Raw genomic sequence first — 23,117 nt, forward strand, 5'->3', positions numbered from 1 at the left:
TATGTTGCTTGGGGATCACTGATCTAGAGAAACAGTGGTTGGTGTGCAGGGTCTGAATTGTGAATAATGAATGGAAAAAGAATTAACCCTTAAGATTGCACCTCCCCATCACAAGATCTGAATACTAAATAATTAAAATAAAAAAACCAGGAGGCATTAAATAAGGTAAAGAACAGGGAGATGAATGGACTGGAAGTAGGTTGTTGGTATACAAAGGCTGCAAAATGGGTCTCAGACCCGCCTAATTAATTTGCAGCTGGTTGCTAGCGTTGCCACGGAGTGGAGTAGATTAGACGTAAATAGCGGGTATTTAAGATCTTAAAGGAGAAGTAAATAGTTTTTTTTTTCTATCAATAAATTTACTCTAAACAGCCCCCCAGATAAATGTACCTTAAAGGAATAGTTCAGTGTGAAAATAAAAACTGTGTAAATAGATAGGCTGTGCAAAATAAAAAATGTTTCTAATATAGTTAGTTAGCCAAAAATGTAATATATAAACATTTTTTATTTTGCACAGCCTATCTATTTGCCCAGTTTTTATTTTTACACTGAACACAATTCCTTTAAGGTGGCCATAGACGCAAAGATCCGCTCGTTTGGCAACATTGCCAAACGAGCGGATCTTTCCCCGATATGCCATTAACGAGCATGGCTATATCGGGGGTAATCTGATTGTTCGGCCGTATGGCCGAACGATCCGATTACGATGTGCCATGGGCTCCGGCAGGATTGAGTCAAAATCAAACCTGACCGATCCACCGAACGACCGATCTCTGCCGGACGAAAGATGTTGGCACACGCCACACACGATCCGAAAATCGGATGAATCTTTGATTCGTACGATAGGATCTGTGTGTCTATGGCTACCTTTAGTCCCTGCTGCCAGTCTGCTCTGGTTCCTGTGTTATCAGCAGCTTGTTTCCCCTTCTTCCTGGTGCAGAGTGAAGCCCTGCCCATTAGCTTACTAAGCTCTCCTTATCTGACTAGTCGGAGAGATCATTTGCATGCTGTGACATAGCAGGGAGGAAGGAAGGGCCAGTGTGTGCACCAGCAGCTTTTTTTTTTTCTCCTCATGTGCCACTCCCTGCTCGTTCTGGTTCATTCCAGATCACAGCAGCACTGAGAGGAAGAACTGGAAGACTTCTCTTCTCTGATACTGCTAATGCACTGTAGCTTAACTAACAGCCCTTTCTGAATTTAGAATACATTTTAAAATGCCTCTGGTTATGTGAAGAATAAAGTTTATTTTTTGTTCAACTGTTTACTGAGTTTGATTTACTCATTAATGTGAGTTTTGTGGGAAAGACACAGGTGAATTGTCATGTGCATCTAAACACACCTGAAACCTGCCTAGCCGAGTTGCAGTTCTACATGGAGGCTCAAAACATATGAGCAGTATCTAAGAATTCTATCCCTTACGGCTCCGACGATCACCAGCCCCTTCACCCACAGAGCTCCCCTCCAGGTTCAGCATGTGAAAAAACAGCCTGTGTAATCAGTCTTACCCTAAACCCCCCCCCCCGTGAAGGGGTTGGTGATCGACGGAGCCTTAAGGGGGTTCTTGCCAGCTGTAGCGCTACAGCCATGTTCCCTTGGTAAATAAAAATGTTTCCTAGATTTACTTCCTTAGTCAGCTGACTCCCATCTATGCAGTGCAACTTACAGGCAAGCTATTATTTTTTTTAAAGCAAACTGGAGTATGGTTAGGCCATAAACACTGTATCCAAAGAGTGTGAGGGTCTCCAAAAATAAAGAAACAAATGTAAAAAGTAGAAAAATTTATTAGGACATGAAGACCTAACGCGTTTCGTGCCTATAGGGGCACTTACTCATAGGCTTTAGGTGAACTGTGAGTGTTTTTCTCCTTATTATTTCTTCTATTATACATTTTTGTATCTTTACTCATTTAATATTTATTTGTTGAGTGGTACCATAGATACTTTTTGTGGCAGTAGCACAAACCAAAGTACTTTCAGTTTATGGTTAGGCCATCCCTACACTGACTTTAACCTGATTCATTATGAATTCCACTATTTCAATAAATCAGGTTAAAGTCAGTGAAGAACTAGCCACACCAGGGATGACTTTAATGTAGTTGGCCAGCATGAATATACTGCACAAAATGACCTAATGTCCTTAGCATACTGATTATGGATTGAGTGCAGAGGACCTCTTGTCTTTGTCTGTATGAATTATATGGTCACAGCCTCATTGCACCCAGCTTAATGGTTTAATTTAGTGGTGAGTGCAACTCCCCCCCCCCTTGTCTGCTTTGGAATAGTTTAACTCCTGTAGATCACCTAGTAGCCAAATCAGAATTCTATAATAAATGGGTTGATTTAGGTGGAAGTTAGACAGTTATGAAGTTCAAATATTCAAATCCAGAGCACAATTGGCATTATAATTGCAACTTAGTCAGATACTCTGATAAATCCATGAGCTCTGTTCTTCATGTTTCTTACTGCATAAATTACTTCTAAATATGAAACTTGTATGTTATAAAATGCAGTAAGAGCAGGTACCTAGTTTGTACAACTCACCTGAAGCATGCCGTGTCCATTTCCTTCAATAGTACCTTCAGAGGTAACATGTATTCTTGTTAACTTTTTACTAGACCTGCAAATGAAACAAAAAGTAGTAGTGGGAACAGTATTGTACATGTTCTACCTCACAGACAGCATTATGTTTGAAGATTACATTAAAAGTTGTGGTCGAGTCTGTAGCTGGATTCCCGGGCTCCCCCTGGCTGGGATTACTTGTCAAGAAGCCTAGCAAGAGTTCCTCTGCTCTGGTCCTAATCCAATCCGTAGTGATGCAGCAAGTCCACAAGATAGTCAGCTTCAGGAACTATCTACCCCAGACTCCATTATGGGGGGATGCAGAGTTCCCACACCTGCTCTTGAGCATCCCCCCGAAAATATGGGAGACTCTCTCTATTACCTCTATAGGGGATGTGGGGGGGGGGGGGAGTCCAGGTGATCCCAATGCAAACCCTACAAATCTCCAGGCGGTTGCCCTCATCACAGTGGTTCATTCATTATAAACTATGGCCCTAAAAAAGCAGTGTGTAAAAATGCCAATCACGTTGGGGGATTCGCCTACAATAGATATTTTACAAAGTAGTAAGCAGAAGGGTAAGATATCCACTCTATACAAACAGCTCCACAAACCATTATATCAAGACCCAGAGCTCCCGGCCAGGGCAAGATGGGGAGGAGGTAGGTGCTATAACGGATGAGCAATGGGGCATGATCCTGGGTACACCACTGCTGGTTTCTCTGTCTAAAAGGCACAGGCTGGTGCAACTCTACTTCATACACAGGGCGTACTACACTATGCACAGGTTGTATGTTATGAAGGTGGTGCCATCACCATTGTATGTTAGATGTGGGACGGAGGTGGCCATCCTGCTGCACACGGTATGTGCATGCACGACACTACAACAATATTGGCAGAAGGTGATAGCGTGGTTAACAAATGCCTTTCCGTGTTGGAGTGTGGCTGGAGTTAGATCCTGTTTGTTGAACCTGGACTTGGACGCTTCTTTGGACAAATTTACCAGGATCTTTATTTTAAAAGCCCTATTTCAGGCATGAAAGGTGGTAACTCTGCACCGGAAGGACTCTGCACCACCGTCTATTAAAGAAGGGTCAGCTACTTAAATACGTACAAATTTGGCGCCTCTGGGTGGGTAGCTTGGATTGCACTCCACCTCAGCTGGCAAGGCGTGAGTAGGTGCCTAAAGTTGTATACCTCTCCTCAGGTTTTCAGACGTTTAGCATGCACAGGGTGGCCAAGGTAAACACTGGCCCTAGGTTTATGTATCTTGGGATGTAATTTGCATGTTACACGGTATAAATGTTTGTGACCCCTGTATGTTACCATATTTCTCGAATAAAAACCTTTTCTGAGCAAAAAAAAAAAGGCTGTGGCCCGCTGGCAAATGGACAAACTTAACCCTCAGTCCACTGGCCCAACTAAATTAGCAGAATGGTCCGAGGCCCTCAACTTGATAGATGCTTGGAGATGGAAACACCCAACAAAACAAGCAAACTCCAGCCATTCAGTGACTCACTAGTTGCTGTCCAGAATAGATCTGGCACTAGTGTCCAAAGAAGCAGTCAAACAGGCTGAAGATCTAGTGTGCACAGCAGAAAATTACTTTATAGCAGATCCCAAACACGATACACACTCCGCACTCATTGCTGCCAGGAATACACTTGAGAGACAAAATACAACACTTACTCACTGCCGTTCTGTACTATTCCCAAAAATACTTTGAATAAGGGGATACAAATGGCCGCTTGTTATCATACCTAGCAAAAACACAAACCCTGTCCACTGCCATCCAATATATCTACTCCTCGAGTGAAGATAAACTGACCCAAAGGTTCGCAGAATACTACAGTGACTTGTATAATTCTACTATCGCGCACTGCCCTGCCCCTTTACAGGACTATCTTAAAAATATCAATCTACCCTTACTATCACCCAAAGAACATTCAATCCTCAACAACCCAATCACCAAGGAAGAAATCCAGACTGCAATCACCTTTCTAAATGCAAATAAAACTCCAGGGCCGGATGGCCTCCCAGCCGAATGGTATAAGACCCTCTCTGAACATATAACCCCTAAACTCTTATTGACCTTGCAGAAATCCCAGGAAGATTCAGCCCTTCCATCACATTTGCAAAAGACCTCATAATTATTATCCACAAACAAGGAAAAGATCCGGCCTTTGTAGTTCCTACCAACCTATCTCACTAATAAACACAAATGCCAAAATCCTGACCCAAGATATTTGTTGAGTAAGCTTTAAAGGGTCGTTACAGATCTGGTACACCCAGATCAATCAGGCTTCATGCCAGACAAATCAACCAACATTAACTTACGAAGGCCATTTACCAACCTTAACATCAAGCATGAACCTAAGAGGTCCAGAGCTGTGGCGTTGCTGGTCTCGGCCAAAGCCCTCGATTTGATTGAATGGACTTACCTTTGGGAGGAGCTTTGAAAGTTTAACCCAGGGGAGCAATTCATATTGTGGATTAAGCTACTCTATCAAAAACCCTCTGCATAAGTAAGGGTTAATGGGATCACATCTACACCCTCCACAGAGGCACACGACAAGGCTGCCCCTATCCTCATTATTTTGCTTTAGCCATCGAACCCCTAGCTGCCCTTATTCAAGATACCACTCTCATCTAAGCCTCTCCGTAGATGGGAAAATCCCAGCGAGATTTCCCAGACAATCTACTGGTTTATCTAGCAGACACATATAGCTGTTTAACAAATCTCCTTGCCCTGGTTGACTATTTTGGTGAATTCTCAGGATTCCGTATCAACTGGGAAAAATCTATCCTATTCCCAATAGATGGAGACATTTTGAGGCCCTTACACCCCTCAACTCCTCTTTACTGGGCCTCTTCCTTTAAATACTTGGGAATTATAGTCTATGCCTGCCATGCACAATTTATAAATCTCAACTCAGAACCGATGGTCTCTTGTTTCTCATCTGATCTCAAAAAATGGGCCAATCTGCCACTAACATTATGGGGCCAGATTAACTTCATCAATATGAATACCTCCGAAGATTCCTATATCTTTTTCAGAACGCTCCAACTTATATTCCCAAAACTTGGTTTAAAAAAAATCAACACGGCAGGCGGGGGCGTGGTCTGCATGGCGCGCTGAGCAGACGTGCATTGTGGAGCTCCGCTGGAAAGATCCTGATATCCCCGGTAACTACCGATTAAACCCCTCCATTTGAGGTACTGAGGTTACCTGGTCATCCTAGACTATGAAGGGGAGCAGTAGACCCCAAACAGTGCGATCCGAGGCCGCAGCTCGCTTGGAACAGTATGCCCGGATCTCCCCGCAAAATGGCGGCGCCTCCCTGCAGCGGGAGGACGAACACCCAGCACCTAATGCTGCGCAGGACCAGGCCGTTCAGCTCTTACTCACGGCGATTACCGACTGTCGGGCAGCGCTATCCTCCAAAATAGAGGAGGTAAAGACGGATCTCTCTCTCCTACGCGCTGACTTACAAGTGCTGAGAGAGAGAACGACGGAGACGGAGCGGAGGATCTCTGCGCTGGAAGACATGTGCACTCCTATGACGCAGCAGGTACGCATATTGCAGAAACAGAGCGCAACCCTGTTTGCGAAGCTTGATGATTATGAAAACCGGCAGAGACGGAATAATGTGAGGATAGTGGGGCTCCCGGAGAAGGCAGAGGGGGATAACCCGACGCGATTTATTGAGAACTGGCTAAAAGAGCAGCTACCAGAGGCCTCCTTCTCACAACAGTTGGTGGTGGAGCGCGCCCATAGAGTTCCAGCTCGCCCGCTCCCCCCTGGGGCCCCAACTCGGCCGTTCCTCATGAAGCTTCTCAACTTCCGAGACAGGAACGAGATTCTACGGGCTGCGAGGCAACACCCCGACATACTGCACCAAGGCGCCAAAGTGTACCTCTTTCCTGACTACTCCGCTGAGCTCCAGAAGGTTCGAGCAGCATTTATAGGAGTGAAACGCAGACTTCGAGAGGCCCATCTGACCTAAGCCATGCTGTACCCGGCCAAGTTGCGAGTCCAGGCGGATGGTAAGGCGCAATTTTTAAATACACCTCAAGCGGCTACTGAATGGCTGGACAGTAGAGGCCACCGTGATGCTCCGGGGCTGTAAGTAGCAACATTTCTTTATTCAGCATTGGGTCCATTCTAGGCCGGAATGGTTCCCCCCCCCAGGGGGACAAACCCCTTTCTTTTTGGCGGGACATTTCTTGAGACACTTCTATGCACCAGGGTTGGTGACTGCTGGGGCGTTTTACCCAGTACTGTTGACTCTGCTGTGACCTGGGGAAGCCTGGCGGGGGATGTTTGGAGGACATGGCAGCTTTTTTTGAACACTTATATCCCCCCCCTGACCGCCCTGCTAGCTCCTTTTCCACTTGGATTTTGGGTGGGTGGGACAGAGTAGCTGCAGATCTCAGGACATGCCTGTCAGCCAAGGGACATCTGGCCTACGCCCCCTCCCGTTAAGATGCCTTGCCAGTACGCAGTCTCACCGGGATACTGGGCATTGCTAATCCTCCTTCCCTAGCTCAATGTTTATCATTATGTTTAACACTTGAAGGAATGTTTCTGTGTTTTTTGCTGCAGTCGCTGAGTAACTATGTTACTTCTGATTACTTCAGAGTTTACTGTGTTCATAGTGTGCCGGCTGGGGTCGCGGGTCGCCGGTTGCTATTTGTTACCGGGAATGGTTGTAATTTTCAATTATTGGAGAGCTCCACAAGCGACCTCTCTCACGGTTAGTGTATAGTTTAGTGGACATAACCTAGTCCAGTCTGACCACACTCCGTTATTACGGTTAGTTTAACCAGTTATGGGATCAGAGACCTGTCAAGTTCTGCGACAGGTAGGGAAAGTTCAAGGGATTGTAAATAAATGTTTGTACCCTAACCCCCTTCCACCCACTCTCCTCTCCCCACCCTCAGGTACACCATCTCAGCCCCTGTTTGACCCATCTCAGCTGCCACTTCCTGTTAGAGAGCACAATGGGGTCACTTAACGTTATGTCCTGGAATGTCAGGGGCCTGAATACGAGATTCAAACGAGCTCTTGTTTTTGATTATGTTAAGAAGTATAGTCCACACATTCTCCTGCTGCAAGAAACTCATTTGGTGGGACAGAGACTGCTGGCATTGAAAAGGCCCTGGGTAGCCCATACTTATAACGCCACTTTCTCTTCGCATGCCAGAGGCACCTCCATTTAATTAGACGTAATATCCCGTTTGAGCTGATAACACTTACGACTGATCATTATGGGAGGTTTGTTATTTTATCGATGCTGATTGCGAACCAACCGCTCAATCTGATTAGCCTTTATGCCCCTCCACCACTAAATTCCTCACTGCTGGATGCCCTGATGTCCCCGTTAGCTAAGCACCCAGTTGCACCTACCTGTATATTGGGTGACTTTAACGCCACCTTGGCTGCAGACAAAGACAGGTTTAATGCTACCTCGCCACATTCTAATAAACTGGCACAATGGGCAGAGGCAATGCAGTTGACTGATATCTGGCGCTGGAAGAACCCTGAAGGGAAGGCTTTTTCATGATATTCTGCCACACATAATACACTGACCCGCATAGATCGAGCTCTGGCAACAGGGAATTTGCTACACCATGTACGTGATGTGCAGTACTTGCCCAGGGGCATTTCAGATCATGCCCCATTACTTATTACTTTGGATATGCTGTCGCCCCAAACTCTTAGGCCGTGGAGGTTAAGCCCGCTATGGCTCACAAATGACACAGTAGCTGAGCAGACTGAGGGGGCCATAACTGACTATTGGGCTCTAAATGCAACAACAGCAGACCCACCAATATTATGGGAGGCCTTTAAAGTCTCAGTCAGGGGGCATATCATTAGTGCAGTGGCGGGGGCGCGATCCAAATCGGCAGAAGAGATTCAACATACTCAGACTTCCCTCTCCCAAGCGGAAGCACATTATATCACCAACCCATCCATCCCCAACCTGACGGCTTTCAAAACGGCACAGGCCGAACTAGAGAAGGCCAGAACCAAAGCGACCCGAAAGAAATTACTTTACGCTGCACAACGCACATTTGACAAGGGTGAAAAGAATGGGAAACTACTGGCTTATCTAGCTAGGGCACACGACCAATCTACTGCGATCCCTAGAATACGGTCCATGGCTGGGGATGTAATTACTGACCCCGAGGGTATTGCACTGGCCTTCTCTAGTTACTACCAGGCCCTTTACACTACGCGAGTTGACTACACTCTGCCCCAACTGAACACCTATCTTGATAGCATCCCCATCCCTACGTTATCCCAAGACCTGAGGCAACAGCTGAATACCCCGATAACGGTGGAGGAGATATCTCTAGCTTTAAACTCAATGTCTGCTAATAAGTCACCGGGGCCAGATGGGTATCCAGCTGAATGGTACAAAAAGTATGCTGACGTAATTACACCGCGTATGCATGAGACGCTTGTGGATGATATAGAGCGCAGAACCCTTCCTAAGTCCTCCCAGGAAGCGACTATTGTAGTTATCCCTAAGGAAGGGAAGGACCCCCTCTCCCCAGGGTCGTATAGACCCATTTCTTTACTAAATGTGGATGCTAAGATCATGGCAAAGGTACTGGCCAATAGATTAAAACATGTGATTACGGAAATAGTTCACCCAGATCAGTCAGGGTTCATGCCAGAGAGGTCCACTGACATTAACATCCAAAGGCTCTATACCAACATCAGAGATAGGGAGTAGAGTGGTAGTCTCTCTGGATGCTGCAAAGGCCTTCGACTCTGTGGAGTGGGGGTACCTATGGGGGGTTATGCAGAGGTTTGGTTTAGGTGATCACTTTATTGACTGGGTACAACTTCTATATAAGAACCCTCAGGCACGGATCAGTGTCAATGGGGTGATGTCACGGGAATTCCGGTTGAGCCGGGGCACCCGACAGGGATGCCCTCTCTCACCGTTATTATTTGCCCTGGCCATAGAGCCCTTGGCGATCCTAATACGCTCAGCCCATTCTGTCAGGGGAATGTATTTGGGGCAGGAGGAGGAACGAATATCCCTATATGCGGATGATGTGCTGTTATACCTAAATGATCCTGGCCCCTCCCTTCAGGCAGTACTTGAAATCACTATAGAATTTGGTCGATTCTCAGGATTGTGCATTAACTGGGACAAGTCGAGTGTCTTCCCAGTAGATGAAGGTTTAGAGCCTTTGGATTACCCCCCCTAGCCATTGAAATGGGTTACTTCATTTCGATACTTAGGTATTATAATTGTAAAAGATAGCTCCAGATACAAGGATCTAAATCTAACCCCAATAACAGATAATATGTCACTTCAGCTTAAGCAATGGGAAAATTTACCTCTTACCCTATGGGGCAGAATCAACTTGCTAAAAATGGTCTTCCTACCCAAATATCTGTATATCCTACATAATTCCCCTGTATATATACCCAAATCTGTTTTCCAGCGTATAGAGCAAATCCAGTCCTCGTTTATTTGGGGAAAGAAATCCCCCCGGTTCTCTAAACTTAAATTGAAAGCACCACTCAGTGAAGGGGGACTGGGCTTCCCAGACCTTTTCTGTTACTTCCTGGCCTCGCAGCTGTTTTATATAGCCTGGTGGCTGGTGCCAGACCCACACAACCCTAATCTTAAACTGCAAACTACTCTGGCTGGCTCGGTTGATTCCTTGAAATATATTCTGTACCGGAAGGTATCCGACCTACCAGTGAACCATCCGGTCCTTACTACCCCCCATAGAGCATGGACAATGGCCATGCAAACTCTTCGCCTTTCTAATCCGCTGCTTACCGAGGATCTCCCACTGTGGGGCAACTCACACTTGCCCCACTTTGGGCCACTCCTCACTTACATGAGATGGCCGAGAGCTGGGATTATGACGTTGGGGGATGCGGCGCCAGATGGGCTACTCCTCACTAGGGACCAAATGATCCAGGCACACCCGGGGGCACAGATTAGTCATATGGGCTATTTGCAATTTCGACACGCCTTTGTGGCACAATTTACATCTAATAGGTTGGAGTTGGCTTTACCTCCTGTGTTGGAAATTCTGAAGTCTCCATCTCAGAAAAAATTGATAACCAAATTGTATAGTACTTTGCTCTCTACATTTCCCTCACCATTTGCCAGGGCATACACATTGTGGCAGACCGGAATTCCTGATCTCACACAGGAGGAATGGGACGAATCCACCTCTACAGCATATCAATATCTCATTGCTACTAGGGACAGGTTGATTCAGTTTAAAATACTACATCAGCTCCACATTACACCATTGAGGCTGAGTCGTATGGGTGATGCGAGCAAGGCGTGCTGTCCCAAATGTCAACAGGGGGAGGTGGGATATCTTCATATGATATGGGACTGCCCTAAGGTGCATAGATTCTGGAACAGAGTGATGTCCCATATACAGGACAAAACGACCTTCCCCAAAATAATGTCACCACAAGTATGTGTTCTTGGAGTGGTAGACGAGGTGACCCCCTTTAGAGCAAAGAGAGACCTCTGGCGTAGCCTACTGTATTATGCTAGGAAAGCGCTCCTTATGAAATGGATGGACCCAAAAGTGCCCTCCTTACAGTTTTGGTTGGACCTTATTAATAAAAATCTTCCGCTGATTCAGATGACGTATCTTGCCAGAGGGTGCCCCGCCAAATTTGAGAAAACCTGGGAGAACTGGACGGAGGCCAATTCTTAGACTATTGGGCTTCTGTAGTGATACACGGGCTCGTGTCCAGAGATGAAACTTAGGTGCACCTGATATTACAATGTCTCTATGCATTTGTTACTTTGTGCTTCTTGAATATGCTATGCTTTATGTACTGAGATGAGGTCTACTATTTTTTGCCATTACACTGTATTTTGTGGACTGTGTGGAATGTACCTGATACCCCCCCTTTTTCTTCTGTACCCCCCCACCTTGAAAACAAAATAAACACTGTTAAAAAAAAAAAATCAACACACACCTACTACCATTTATTTGGAACAAGAAAGTCCCAAAAATCGCTTGGGAAAAACTAACAGCACCATATGAGGGTGGCCTAGCCCTGCCGAACTTCTACTTATATTATTTAACCCCAATATGACCCCCCAATCTTTACTGACAGGATCCTTGGAAAGCATGAGAAATATACCGTATTGTTTAATGGCAGACCTGGACAATCTCCCACCGACTATGACTGCCCCCCATATCTCATGGCTACAAGCCTTAAAATACCTCAAAAAGAAACCCCATCTACTGGCCACGTCTCTCCCTCTATGGGGCAATTTACACCTCCCTCAGTGCTACACAGCAACTACCTTTATTTCGGTATTTTCAAATGAGACACCTCTTTAAGACGCAGTTTGGCACACTTTCACCCACTCTTTCTGTCACCAATATGGAAGAAACCCTCACATCCAACAATCCCACAAAACTAACAGCAAACCTATATCGCAATATTCTGGCAGGAACACCCTCACCTTTCACATCTGCACAAGCACGATGGTCAGAATAAATTCCTACTTTGTCCCAAGACGACTGGGATGAAGCCAAACATATGTATAAAACTCTTACCTCGATTCGAGACAGACTAATAAATTACAAGCACTTTCATCAACTATATGTATCCCCAGTGAAACTTAAGCGCAACTCCCCACCAATATTGCCCTCGATGTAACACCCAACAAGCCATCTTCTACTCTACCACATGCTCTGGGAATGCCCAACCATAGCCTCCCACTGGACACAAATAATCCAAACCCTGGCCACAGAGCTGGGATCCCGACTAAATCTCAACTTAGAACCGATGGTCTCTTGCTTCTCATCTGATCTCAAAATATGGGCCAATATGCCACTAACACTATGGGGCCGAATTACTCTGGCCACAGAGCTGGGATCCCCATGTCTTATGTCTCCCTCATTTTGCTTACTAAGAATCCTGGACAATGTCCTCACCACCAACCAGGCCCGCTTGAGTTATTAGTTATTATACTATGCCAAAAAAAGTGATATTGCACTGGATGAGCCCTAATCCATCTACCAAAGACTCCTGGATCCGCCTGGTTAACGCTACAATTCCCCTCATTAAACTCACTTATTAGGACAGAGGTAGCTACAAAAAAAAATGATAAAATCTGGAGCCCCTGGTGGGAATCTGGACTGGGAGCTTCAGTAACTTTTACTCTTGCCGAAGTCAGGACTGCCAATGCCCTTTAAGACCCACATGGGAATCAGTAGACCTCCATACCTAATCAAACCTGACTCTCAATTTGCTTCCTAGATTCAATTCAATGACCAAGACCTTATGTATTAGACAACACACTGTATCTACTTATAATATAATTAATAATATAATTCTATATATATTGTTTTTTTTTTGGTTTTTTTTTTTTAAATGTTTTTATTTGCACCAGAAATATCCAACAGACATTACAAAGCAAACATGTTATTACATTTGTGAATAAAACTTTGCAATTTTGAGACTGGGTCCGGTCTGCACTCCCTTCCTGACCGTCACCAGTCATAATAGCATAACATGCAACTACAGTTCAATATTAGACAGAGTTAACATAATGGAAATTATGTAATTGAATATTCCCCCAGTTCCCCAAACCTTTCCCATCTTCATAATCAATTAGCCTGCCATTTATCGATCCCTATGTCAGACTCCCTGAGGGTATTATTTGCCTCCCCGACAATTCCTCGGACATATACCATGATGTGAATCTGAATACCGAATCTATTTCTTGTTGTCTTTGAGGGGACAAAGTATACACATATTTTGACCAAGTGTTGAAGAAACTTGCTACCTGACGTTCCCTATTAAGATTAGCCTCCAGCCAGTCCATTTGAAATGCAAAATCCAGTTTCAACTTCGCAAGGTGAAGCATTGGAGGCGTAGTTGAAATCCAGCAGTTCAATATAGCTTTTCTACTCACAGCTGAAACAATGCCCGCTAATTTTCTATCTGCTTTCAGAACTTTTGTTACATCACCAAATATCGCCCAAGTGGAGGTAAGTGGTATGTTGATTAATAAATTAGTTTTACAATACAGCATCACTTCATTCCAAAACTGTTGAATAAGTGGACATGTCCACAAGCAGTGATAGATATCCGCCCCAGGGGCTGAACATTTTAGACAACAATCTGTATCCGACCAGCCTACCTTCTTTCTGAGTTCTGGGGAGAAGTAACCCCTGTGCAATATTTTAAAGAACATTTCATGAAACTGGCTGGATCGGAGAAGCGTTAATGATTTTACATGTAAGGATAACAATTTGTCTTTTGACAGTTCTGGAATTTGGAGTGTCCACCTACCTATTCCTCTCGCAAACTCCCTCTCCGCCAACGATATTCGCAATATTTTATATAATAGGGAGATGGAAGGTTTCACTGCATTTGAGCAGAGAATGCTATCCATTGGGTTGTTGTTATCCTGAGTGGAAAGAGTTCGAACAACCGAATGAGCGTAATGTCTGGCCTGCAAATATGAAAACATATCCCATGACACTCCGGTATATTTTTCCCTTAGCTCTGACAGTGTATAGAAAGTGTCTGGAGTGCGTAATAGATGTCGCACCTGTGTTACCCCTTGTGCTGCCCACTCAAGGAATGGCCGACCTCTATAATTATTTAGAAAATGAGGGTTACTCACAAAGGGTTGAAAGAGGGAGTCAGAAGCCGAAAGAGACAATCTGTGACGTGCCAACCGCCAGGCCCTGATCGTAACGTGTAATAAAGGATTGTTTTTTACCTGCGATGGGAGTTGGCTCTCAGTCAAGTGTAACAGTGAGACTAAAGAAAGATCTGGTACTAGGGCCTGTTCCAGCCGGGGCACAGCGTACAGTTCCCTGTTGTGAACCCAATCTGAAACATACCGAATGTTGCATGCCAAATTATATGTCGATATATCTGGAAGGCCTACCCCCCACACGCCCTTGATTGCTGAAGTTTTTTCCGACTTATACGGGGATGTTTACCCCCCCAGACAAATTGACTCACTGCCTGATTAAGTTTCATTAAGTCAGTACGGGAAAGTAACACTGGAAGCATATGTAATGGATAGAGCAACCGGGGGAACCACACCATTTTAATCAGATGACATTTACCCAAATAATTAACCGGTAGGCGTGACCAAGCTTTAACCTCCTGAAGCACTTTATTTAATAAAGGGGTGATGTTAAGTCTATATAAAGCATGTATCGAAGGAGGGATTTTGATTCCTAAAAATTTAATTGAGGAAGTAGCCCATTGGAATGGGAAAGGGCCGTCCCATGATACATGGAGTCGTGGGTTAAGCGGCAATGCAACAGTTTTAGTAGTGTTTATCAAAAACCCCGCTATTCGTCCAAAATCTTGGATATATTTCAAGAGCAAGGGGATGGCCTCTCGCGGATTCGTCGTTATTAGCAAGATGTCGTCCGCAAAGGCTTGCAACTTAAGATGTTGGGTGCTAATATTAATCCCTCGTATATGTGGGGATGCCAATAGATATCGGAGAAATGGGTCTAGAGCTAAATTGAACAACAAGGGGGAGAGTGGGCATCCCTGTCTGGTTCCCCTTGAAAGGGTAAAAGGAGAGGAGAGAAATCCATTAATATACAGTTTAGCCTGAGCAGGGCGATACAGCGTTGATATAGCCCTAATAAAAACTGGTCCGAAGTGTCTAAATTTAACCAGGCGTATCAGATGAGAGTGAAAAATCCGATCAAACGCCTTATCTGCGTCTAAATTTATCATCAACGTTTGCGAATTTTTATTCTGAGCATCAGAGATTACTGCTGCAAGAGCGGAACGTATAGCAGTAACGGCTTGTCTATTACGGGTGAAGCCTAGCTGTTCAGGTATGGTGATTTCCGACAAGATATTTTGCAGCCTAATAGATAAAAGCTTAGTAAGTATTTTATAATCATGATTTAGGAGAGAGATGGGTCTGTAGGACTCCACCTGATCCTCCTTTCTGTCTTTTTTAAGAATCAGTATAATTTTGGCCTCACTGAATCTATCCCAAACCCCATCTCCATCCAAAACATATTGGTAAAGGGAGGTTAAGGACGGTGTTAGCTCGTTTCTCAACAGTTTGTAATACTCTGCTGTGAATCCATCCATCCCTGGTATATTGTTTTTTTTATTTTTCACTGTATAATTTTGAATAAAAACAAATAAAACATTTTTCAATAGAAAAAAAAAAAAAGTTGTGGCCCGGGTTACAGTTACTGATGTAATATAAAGAGCTATGAAGATCAAGGGAATTCTACATTTAGACAGATCTATTGCATCTATCTTTTTTAAAAAGCTGTGGTCCATTATAACAGAATGCTATTGACTTTTAAGGGCAGGATAAATTAATTTTAAAATGCCGCACCTATTTTACTTCATATCTCCCTTGCTTAAAGGGGACCTGTAACCCTAAAAAAAAAAGAAGTATTCCAAATCCTATTTTATGATGTTAGTCAAGCAAAATAAACTTTACGTTCACTAAATGGAATTCACAAACACAGCAAGCAAACAGGCAGGAACTATTTTGTGGACACTGTTATTAAGGCAAGCTTTGCATCATCCTAAAGTGCCAGAATGGGGCACCTGATGCCAATGCCCATGCAATGGCTACACAATTAGATGGTGAGGATGGATGGGGAATGAAAGGACATGTGACATCTAGAACATGCAGAATGGAAAGTGAAAGTAATTAACTGCCCATCTCTATGCCTAAGGCATAGAGGAGGGGCAGGCAATACATGATTAACGGCAAAGACTTTTAAACATACAGTCATATGAAAAAGTTTGGGAACCCCTCTCAGGCTTAATAATAATTTACTCCATTTTTCAACAAAAAAAGATAACAGTGGTATGTCTTTCATTTCCCAGGAACAACAGGAGTACTGGGGTGTTTTCTGAACAAAGATTTTTAGTGAAGCAGTATTCTGTTGTATGAAATTAAATCAAATGTGAAAAACTACCTGGTCTCTACCAAAGATAAGCTTTTCCAATTTAAAATCCTACATAGACTGCATCTAGCCCCAATCCGGCTGTTCATATGAACAGACGAGAATCATCTCAACTGTAAGGAATGTAAAAACCCAGGTCTGGCAGGATAAGAAAAATACAGGAGCAGCATGTGCGGAGGACAACCCAAAGATCACCTTCAAAGATCTGCAAGAACAACTTGCTGCAGATAGTGCATCTGTACATCGTTCTACAATTCAGCACAATTTGTACAAAGAACATCTGTATGGCAGGATGATGAGAAAGAAGCCCTTTATGCACTCACGCAACAAACAGAGATGATGGTTGTATGCAAAAGCTCATTTAGACAAGCCACAGTCATTTTGGAACAAAGTACTTTAGACTGATGAGACAAAATTTTAGTTATTTGGTCATAACAAAAAGCGATTTGCATGGCGGAAGAATAACACCGCATTCCAAGAATAACACCTGCTACCTACTGTCAAATTTGGTGGAGGTTCCATCATGCTTTGGGGCTGTGTGGCTAGTTCAGGGACTGGGGCCCTTGTTAAAGTCGAAGGTCGGATAAATTCAACCCAATATCAACAAATTCTTCAGGATAATGTTCAAGCATCAGTCACAAGTTATGCAGGGGTTGGATATTGCAACAAGACAATGACCCTAAACACACTTCGAAATCTACAAAGGCATTTATGCAGAGGGAGAAGTACAATATTCTGGAATAGCCGTCACAGTCCCTCGACTTGAATATCGTGGAAAATCTATGGGATGAATTAAAGCAGGCTGTCCATGCTCGGCAGACATCAAATTTAACTGAACTGGAGAGATTTTGTATGGACGAATGGTCAAAAATACCGCCATCCAGAATCCAGACACTCATCAAAGGTTATAGGAGGCGTCTAGAGGCTGTTACATTTGCAAATAAGTATTGATGTAATATCTCTGTTGGGGTGCCCAAATTTATGCACCTGTCTAAATTAGTTATGATGCATATTGCATATTTTCTGTTAATCCAATAAACTTTATGTCACTGCTGAAATACTACTGTTTCCATAAGGCATGTTATATATTAAAAGGAATTTGCTACTTTGAAAGCTCAGACAATGATAAACAAAACTCCAAAGAATTGGGGTTCCCAAACATTTTCATATGACTGCATATAACATTATAACAGGTATGGAAGATTCAATAAAAAAATGGGGGTTTCACGTTTAATTTGAAAAGCACTTTTATTATCCAGCTTTTTATGTCTGGATGACAGGTCCCATTTAACTTATTATTAATAAGTCTTTCAAAGTGTTAATTATGATTTAATAGCATTTATATGGTCTAATAAACCCCAGGATATTGTGGAAAAAGTTGATAGCATCCTAATACAGAAGTCTATCACTTCCTATAAACAACAGGGCGACAGCCCTGCTTGTGCGAGTTTACATTCTACCTAAAATGCTTAAATAAAGTGTGCTTCCCTGTGAATAATTTAAGTTCAATTTCCAAAGATTTACTGGTTGCTGCTGGAAAAATGTTGGGTTAAGGAATTCACAAATAAATCAAGAAAAAAGACTGTATATGAAATGTTATTTTTATATGCTACCTCAGTCTTACTACTGTTGCTGTACCAAGCTGTATTACAATAAAATACAGAGTTTATATGATAGTATTTTGTAAATCAATGCTGTGTAGCGTTAACACATTTGCTTATTACTAGGCCTACTACATATCTGAGGGCTAAATGATATAAAAATAATGTCATACAGACTTGGGAACACTTGGGCAGACTGGGAGTCCAGCTCTCAATTGAACAGCCCTTTAATTCTTTAATGACAAACAATCAATGGAAATTATATAAGGTGACTGACCTTACAATAAGCATTTAGGTCAATGTCACAAAGGATGGATTTCAAGCATTTAGCTTCCTGTAGTTTTAGCTCATGGAATTTTATATATATATGTGTGTGTGTTTATATTTAAACAAACACACAGTTAGTTGTGACTCCCCTTTAAATATAGTTAATATCATGTAATGGTTTAGTAAGCATCTGCATTGCAATATTGGTTATTTGAAGATCTAACAAGAATTCCTGCAAATGTTCATACCTGCAAACATGTTATACCACTAAGGAAAAGATTATACTATACCAGTGTCAAATAATTAAAATATATTCTGTATACGGATTAAAAAGTAGGTGAAGAAATGTAAACGGTCACTTGTACCATTAGCATAATGCCTTGCGACAGATATTTAACCTTACCTTTCCCAATCAGGAAAACAATCAAGATGTTGCCTTGTGAATGTTACCAAACCTGTAGGCTCTGCAAAAATAAAGTGTGTTGAAGATAGGTTAAACTCCATTTAAGAGTGAGATCCATTTAAGAGTGAAATTATAGTAAAACTAAAATAAACTACATACTCTTTTCTGTAACCCTTCGAAAATAACAAAAGAGTGTCTTCAGTTTCTCTGCTTTCTTTGGATTTTTCCCTTCAAATAACCTAGAATATAGAAGCAAGATATTATGATTACTGACACATAGTTTACTTATATACAGTCAGGGCCGGATTTACATAGAGGGCACCCCTAGGCCCACTGTAGTTTGTCGTCCCTGTCCCCTTTCCTTTAATTTGCTCAAATTTTCATCATCAAGACCAGAGAAAAGGGGATTGGCACATAGGAGATTTCAAAAACCTATTGTATCTCTTGCTCATCCCCAGTGTTTCTGAACTAACGTGGGTGTGGTTGGGCAGCATGCCGCCCCCTAAAATCCTGCCACCCTAGGCCCGGGCCTTGGTGGCCTCTCCACAAATCCGGGCCTATATACAGTAGAATGCTGGTCAGAAGGTATCCTCACTACATTGCAAACAAGTAATTATATAAACCTTTTTCACTAGTTAGCAAAGCAAATTCATTTCTTATTCTATTATCACATGCTCTGAGGTAGTATTTGAGTAACATTAGATTTTGCTTTGATCTTTGAAAGTGTAAACTCTGCAAAGAGCTCCAGGCCTCAGTGATGAAGGAAGCAGCAAGAAGAAAGTATTATTCTAAAAATCCATGTTGATAAATCAAGGGGATATATTTCTTAGGCAGATGAGCTGTCATTCAGAGAGCTATGAGGCAAATGGACATACAGTATAAATTTCTATAGGAGCCTTTATCAATACAACTGCAAGCAGTTTACAAAGACAGAAGGGACATGGAGTCCTTTGGGAAAAACCTAGTTTTGAGGAGTCCTTGGAGGTCCTAGCTTTCGCTTCTGAATGCAGAGAGTCCTGTGCCAAGCAATTGCCTTGACATTGATAAGACTATGCACAGAAAACAAAAGGTTGTAAAAAGTAAGAGATGAAGATGGGTTAAAGGAACAGTTCAGTGTGAAAATAAAAACTGTGTAAATAGATTGCAATCAATCCTCAGCATTCAGCTCAGATTCAAAAGCAACAGATATGACCCATGTGGCCCCTCTTCAAGTCTCTGATTGGTTACTGCCTGGTAACCAGTCAGTGTAAACCAAGAGAGCTGAAAAGCAGGAAGTAGTGTTCTGGCTATTATGTTAGACATCCAGTCACTCCAGCCTTTATACATTTTTGCCTAACTAACTATATTAGAAACATTTTTTATTTTGCACAGCCTATTTACCCAGTTTTTATATTTACACTGAACAATTCCTTTAAGTGCCAATTTAAATAAGTGATTGGGGAGGTAACTATTCCCTCAGAATCCAAAGTTTGATTAAGCTTTATTGCAGCCTTAAACTATTATACATAAACAATTTAAAACATTCAGATACTTGTCAAAACACAGACCTAATGTCAATTTAATACCCTGCTGCATGTCTAAATGGAACTTACAAAGGTTCTGCTTCCTTAAGTAAAAGTGTAAAAGTGATATTAACACAAAAATAAAACTGAAATAATGTATGATCAAATTGCATGAACAACCCCTAACACTTTGTTCTTTCCCAGTGTAGTTATAATGGTGTTAGGTACATACTGGCAAGCAACATCGAACAGCAAAAAATAAAAGGATGCCATCTGCAATCTTAACTGAAATATTTTTTAGGAACAGTTTTCAAAATTACCAGCAACTGAGAACAACATATAACTGTCGGCAATACCAAAAGCTATGATGTACATGCCCTTATGAAAAAAAAGTCCACTGAGAGTGAAGAGACAAAAATGGTCTAATTTTAGGCTAACAAGACTGCACTTAGTATTTCAGCCCCAAGCAAGAAAATGACAATTCATTCATTACATCTTTGTATCGGTAACATTGATGGAACTCTAGAGAAATGTAGCATTTGCCCCTGGTAATAGAGTTAATAAAAGATGCATTCTGTAGGACACACTTTACTTGACAGATCTTGCAAAGGCTAGTTCCTGTTTACAATAGTTGCAAACAGATGCAGCTATAAATACTATTAGTGCTATAAGGCTATAAGTGTACATTTTAGAAAAACAAACAATATATAGAAATGGAGATGAGGAAAATCTTACATTAACTTAACAAAATTAAAATTTCCCCTTATTTTTTGTAGCACGCAATCATAAACATGGTGATATTTAATTAGTGCAATAAAGCAGCACATTAAAACTTTAAAGGGAACATATAGCAAAAAATGTAAACTTGATATTCAGTTCCCCCATCTTTTTTTTCAATATACTTCTGCTAAATATTGTAGGGCGTTTCAATCTTTTTTTTTTTTTTTTTTACAGTTTGCTGCTCTTCTTCCTGCAGAGAATAAGCAGGAAATAAGCATCAAGTTTGCCTTGCATGATGCTTATTTACTATAGTAATATGAAAATTAATCTGTGCATATGTAAAGCAATAGATACAACCAATGATAATTGGATTCTCCCTTCACATTAGGTATTTTTCATGCCAAAAATGTCAAAATGCAACCTTTATTCCATTTTTCTATTTAATTTTTTTACTGAAGGAACACAGTAGAATCATATTGAATATAAACACACATACAAACACATACAAGCATTATGCCTTTGTCAATAAATGGTACAGAGTACAATGTCTCCAGATGCTAAATAAATTATACTGTGAGAGAGAATTGGTGCTGAAATGTCAAACCCCACCTCTTACCCTTCCAAAATGCATGTTAACTGAAGGCTGGAGAAGGTTTCAGCATTGTACTGATCAGAAAAAATCTGCATTTTGGGTTTCCAGCTTTCTCCGTGCTTAAGTCCGGATGAGGGCGGGCCAATGACATATTGGGTGCGGGTCAATGATGTTGGCCCGATTGTCGCGTCAACCGCAGATAATCCTGCCCGGTTTTCCTAATTTGGAAACACGGGCAGGCAGTCACAACTAGAAAGGTGCCAACCCTATCTGCATTGCTATAATTGCTTCCCATGCTCCACCTACTATAGAAACGAGAATAGCACCAAAGAAGGAGAAGAGGGAGTAAAAGCTGAGTCAATCACAACTTGTAAGTTTGAATTGTGTGAGCCAACAGTTGCCTGAAAAGACTTGCAATGTGCTGTGCTAGCCACTTCTGAAATCAGAGGATTATCCAAAATGAACCAAGATGGCTGCCCACACACCATTATTAGAACTAAAAAATATATATACATTTAATGGCTAAAGAATAAAATATTAAATGGCAAAAGGAATTATTTAAAATGTACAGAGTGTAATATAGTATTAAAATATAAAAACCATAAAATCAAATCAGAATTCTTTTAAGACAGTTGTGCTTTGCTTTCAATTATCTTTTTTTGCATGGTTAAGCTAGTCTAAAATACAGCTACACTTCACTTTTTAAAGAGGCAGATGCAAGCATTCTAATTAAAAAAAAAAAAAAAGGTTTACCCTCAGCCTTCCATCTTCCAAGTGAGATCAATGCTAATCAAATTGGAATTATTTTAATAGATATTTAGCTATGCAGAATACAACATCACAAACGGAACAAAGGGTCACAGTTTTCTAACATTGGAATTTATAAAACGGAATTCAATTGGGGCTTTGTGTACTTGTTCTAGAATGTTTAGTGGGTTAAGAAAACTTTTTCCCGTGTCAATTAGGATCAAACTGTAGCTAATGAAGTTTCAGAGTATTCAGAAATCAAATGTCAGCACACATCAAAGGCATACATTCTATTTACTGTATGATTGAGGGAGATTCTGTAGTACTTCCTCTACTATTAATACAATCAATTACATAGTTCTTGTAAATTGACAAACTGAAGTAATAAATGTCATGAAATTGTTAAATACCTTTAACATAAATATTAAAGTAAAAATCTAGCTTTTCACGCCACATGCAGTTTTCAGCAATCTGGGGCACTGGCTGAGGAGTCACAAACTATCACAATCCTGGGGAAAGGGGGGATAGGTACGTTACAAATTCGCATCATACAGCCCACTCCTTTCTTTCTACTTTATTTAAAGGGGATGTATAGACATCCAATTACAATTAAAGGAATTCGTTACAACTTGCAAGTAAGCTTCCAACATACAATTCCATTTTCCAATGGTTTTTTTTTTCTTACTGTTGCAAAGATAAACAATTTAGTTTTCTCCACGCCAGCAGGCAGCATCAGGCAGCTCTAAGGGCATATGAAGAGTGACTGTTTGTCCAAG

The 23,117-nt window shown here is 41.9% G+C and overlaps 1 protein-coding gene across 8 annotated transcripts in view; it reads right to left on the bottom strand.

The window, feature by feature from the left end:
* The window catches only part of parg.L (poly(ADP-ribose) glycohydrolase L homeolog), a 148,865-nt gene that overhangs the window by 26,394 nt on the left and 99,354 nt on the right, over positions 1–23,117 (bottom strand). For all 8 annotated transcript variants that reach the window (XM_041568586.1, XM_041568588.1, XM_041568585.1 and 5 more), the window contains 3 exons: positions 18,940–19,019; positions 18,781–18,841; positions 2,541–2,616 (listed from right to left, as the gene is read on the bottom strand). In XM_041568586.1, coding sequence (XP_041424520.1) covers positions 2,541–2,616; positions 18,781–18,841; positions 18,940–19,019 — 217 coding nt within the window. The remainder of the gene's footprint in view (positions 1–2,540; positions 2,617–18,780; positions 18,842–18,939; positions 19,020–23,117) is intronic.

The sequence above is a fragment of the Xenopus laevis genome, chromosome 7L, assembly GCF_017654675.1.
Source record: "Xenopus laevis strain J_2021 chromosome 7L, Xenopus_laevis_v10.1, whole genome shotgun sequence".
Taxonomy (NCBI): Eukaryota; Metazoa; Chordata; class Amphibia; order Anura; family Pipidae; genus Xenopus; species Xenopus laevis.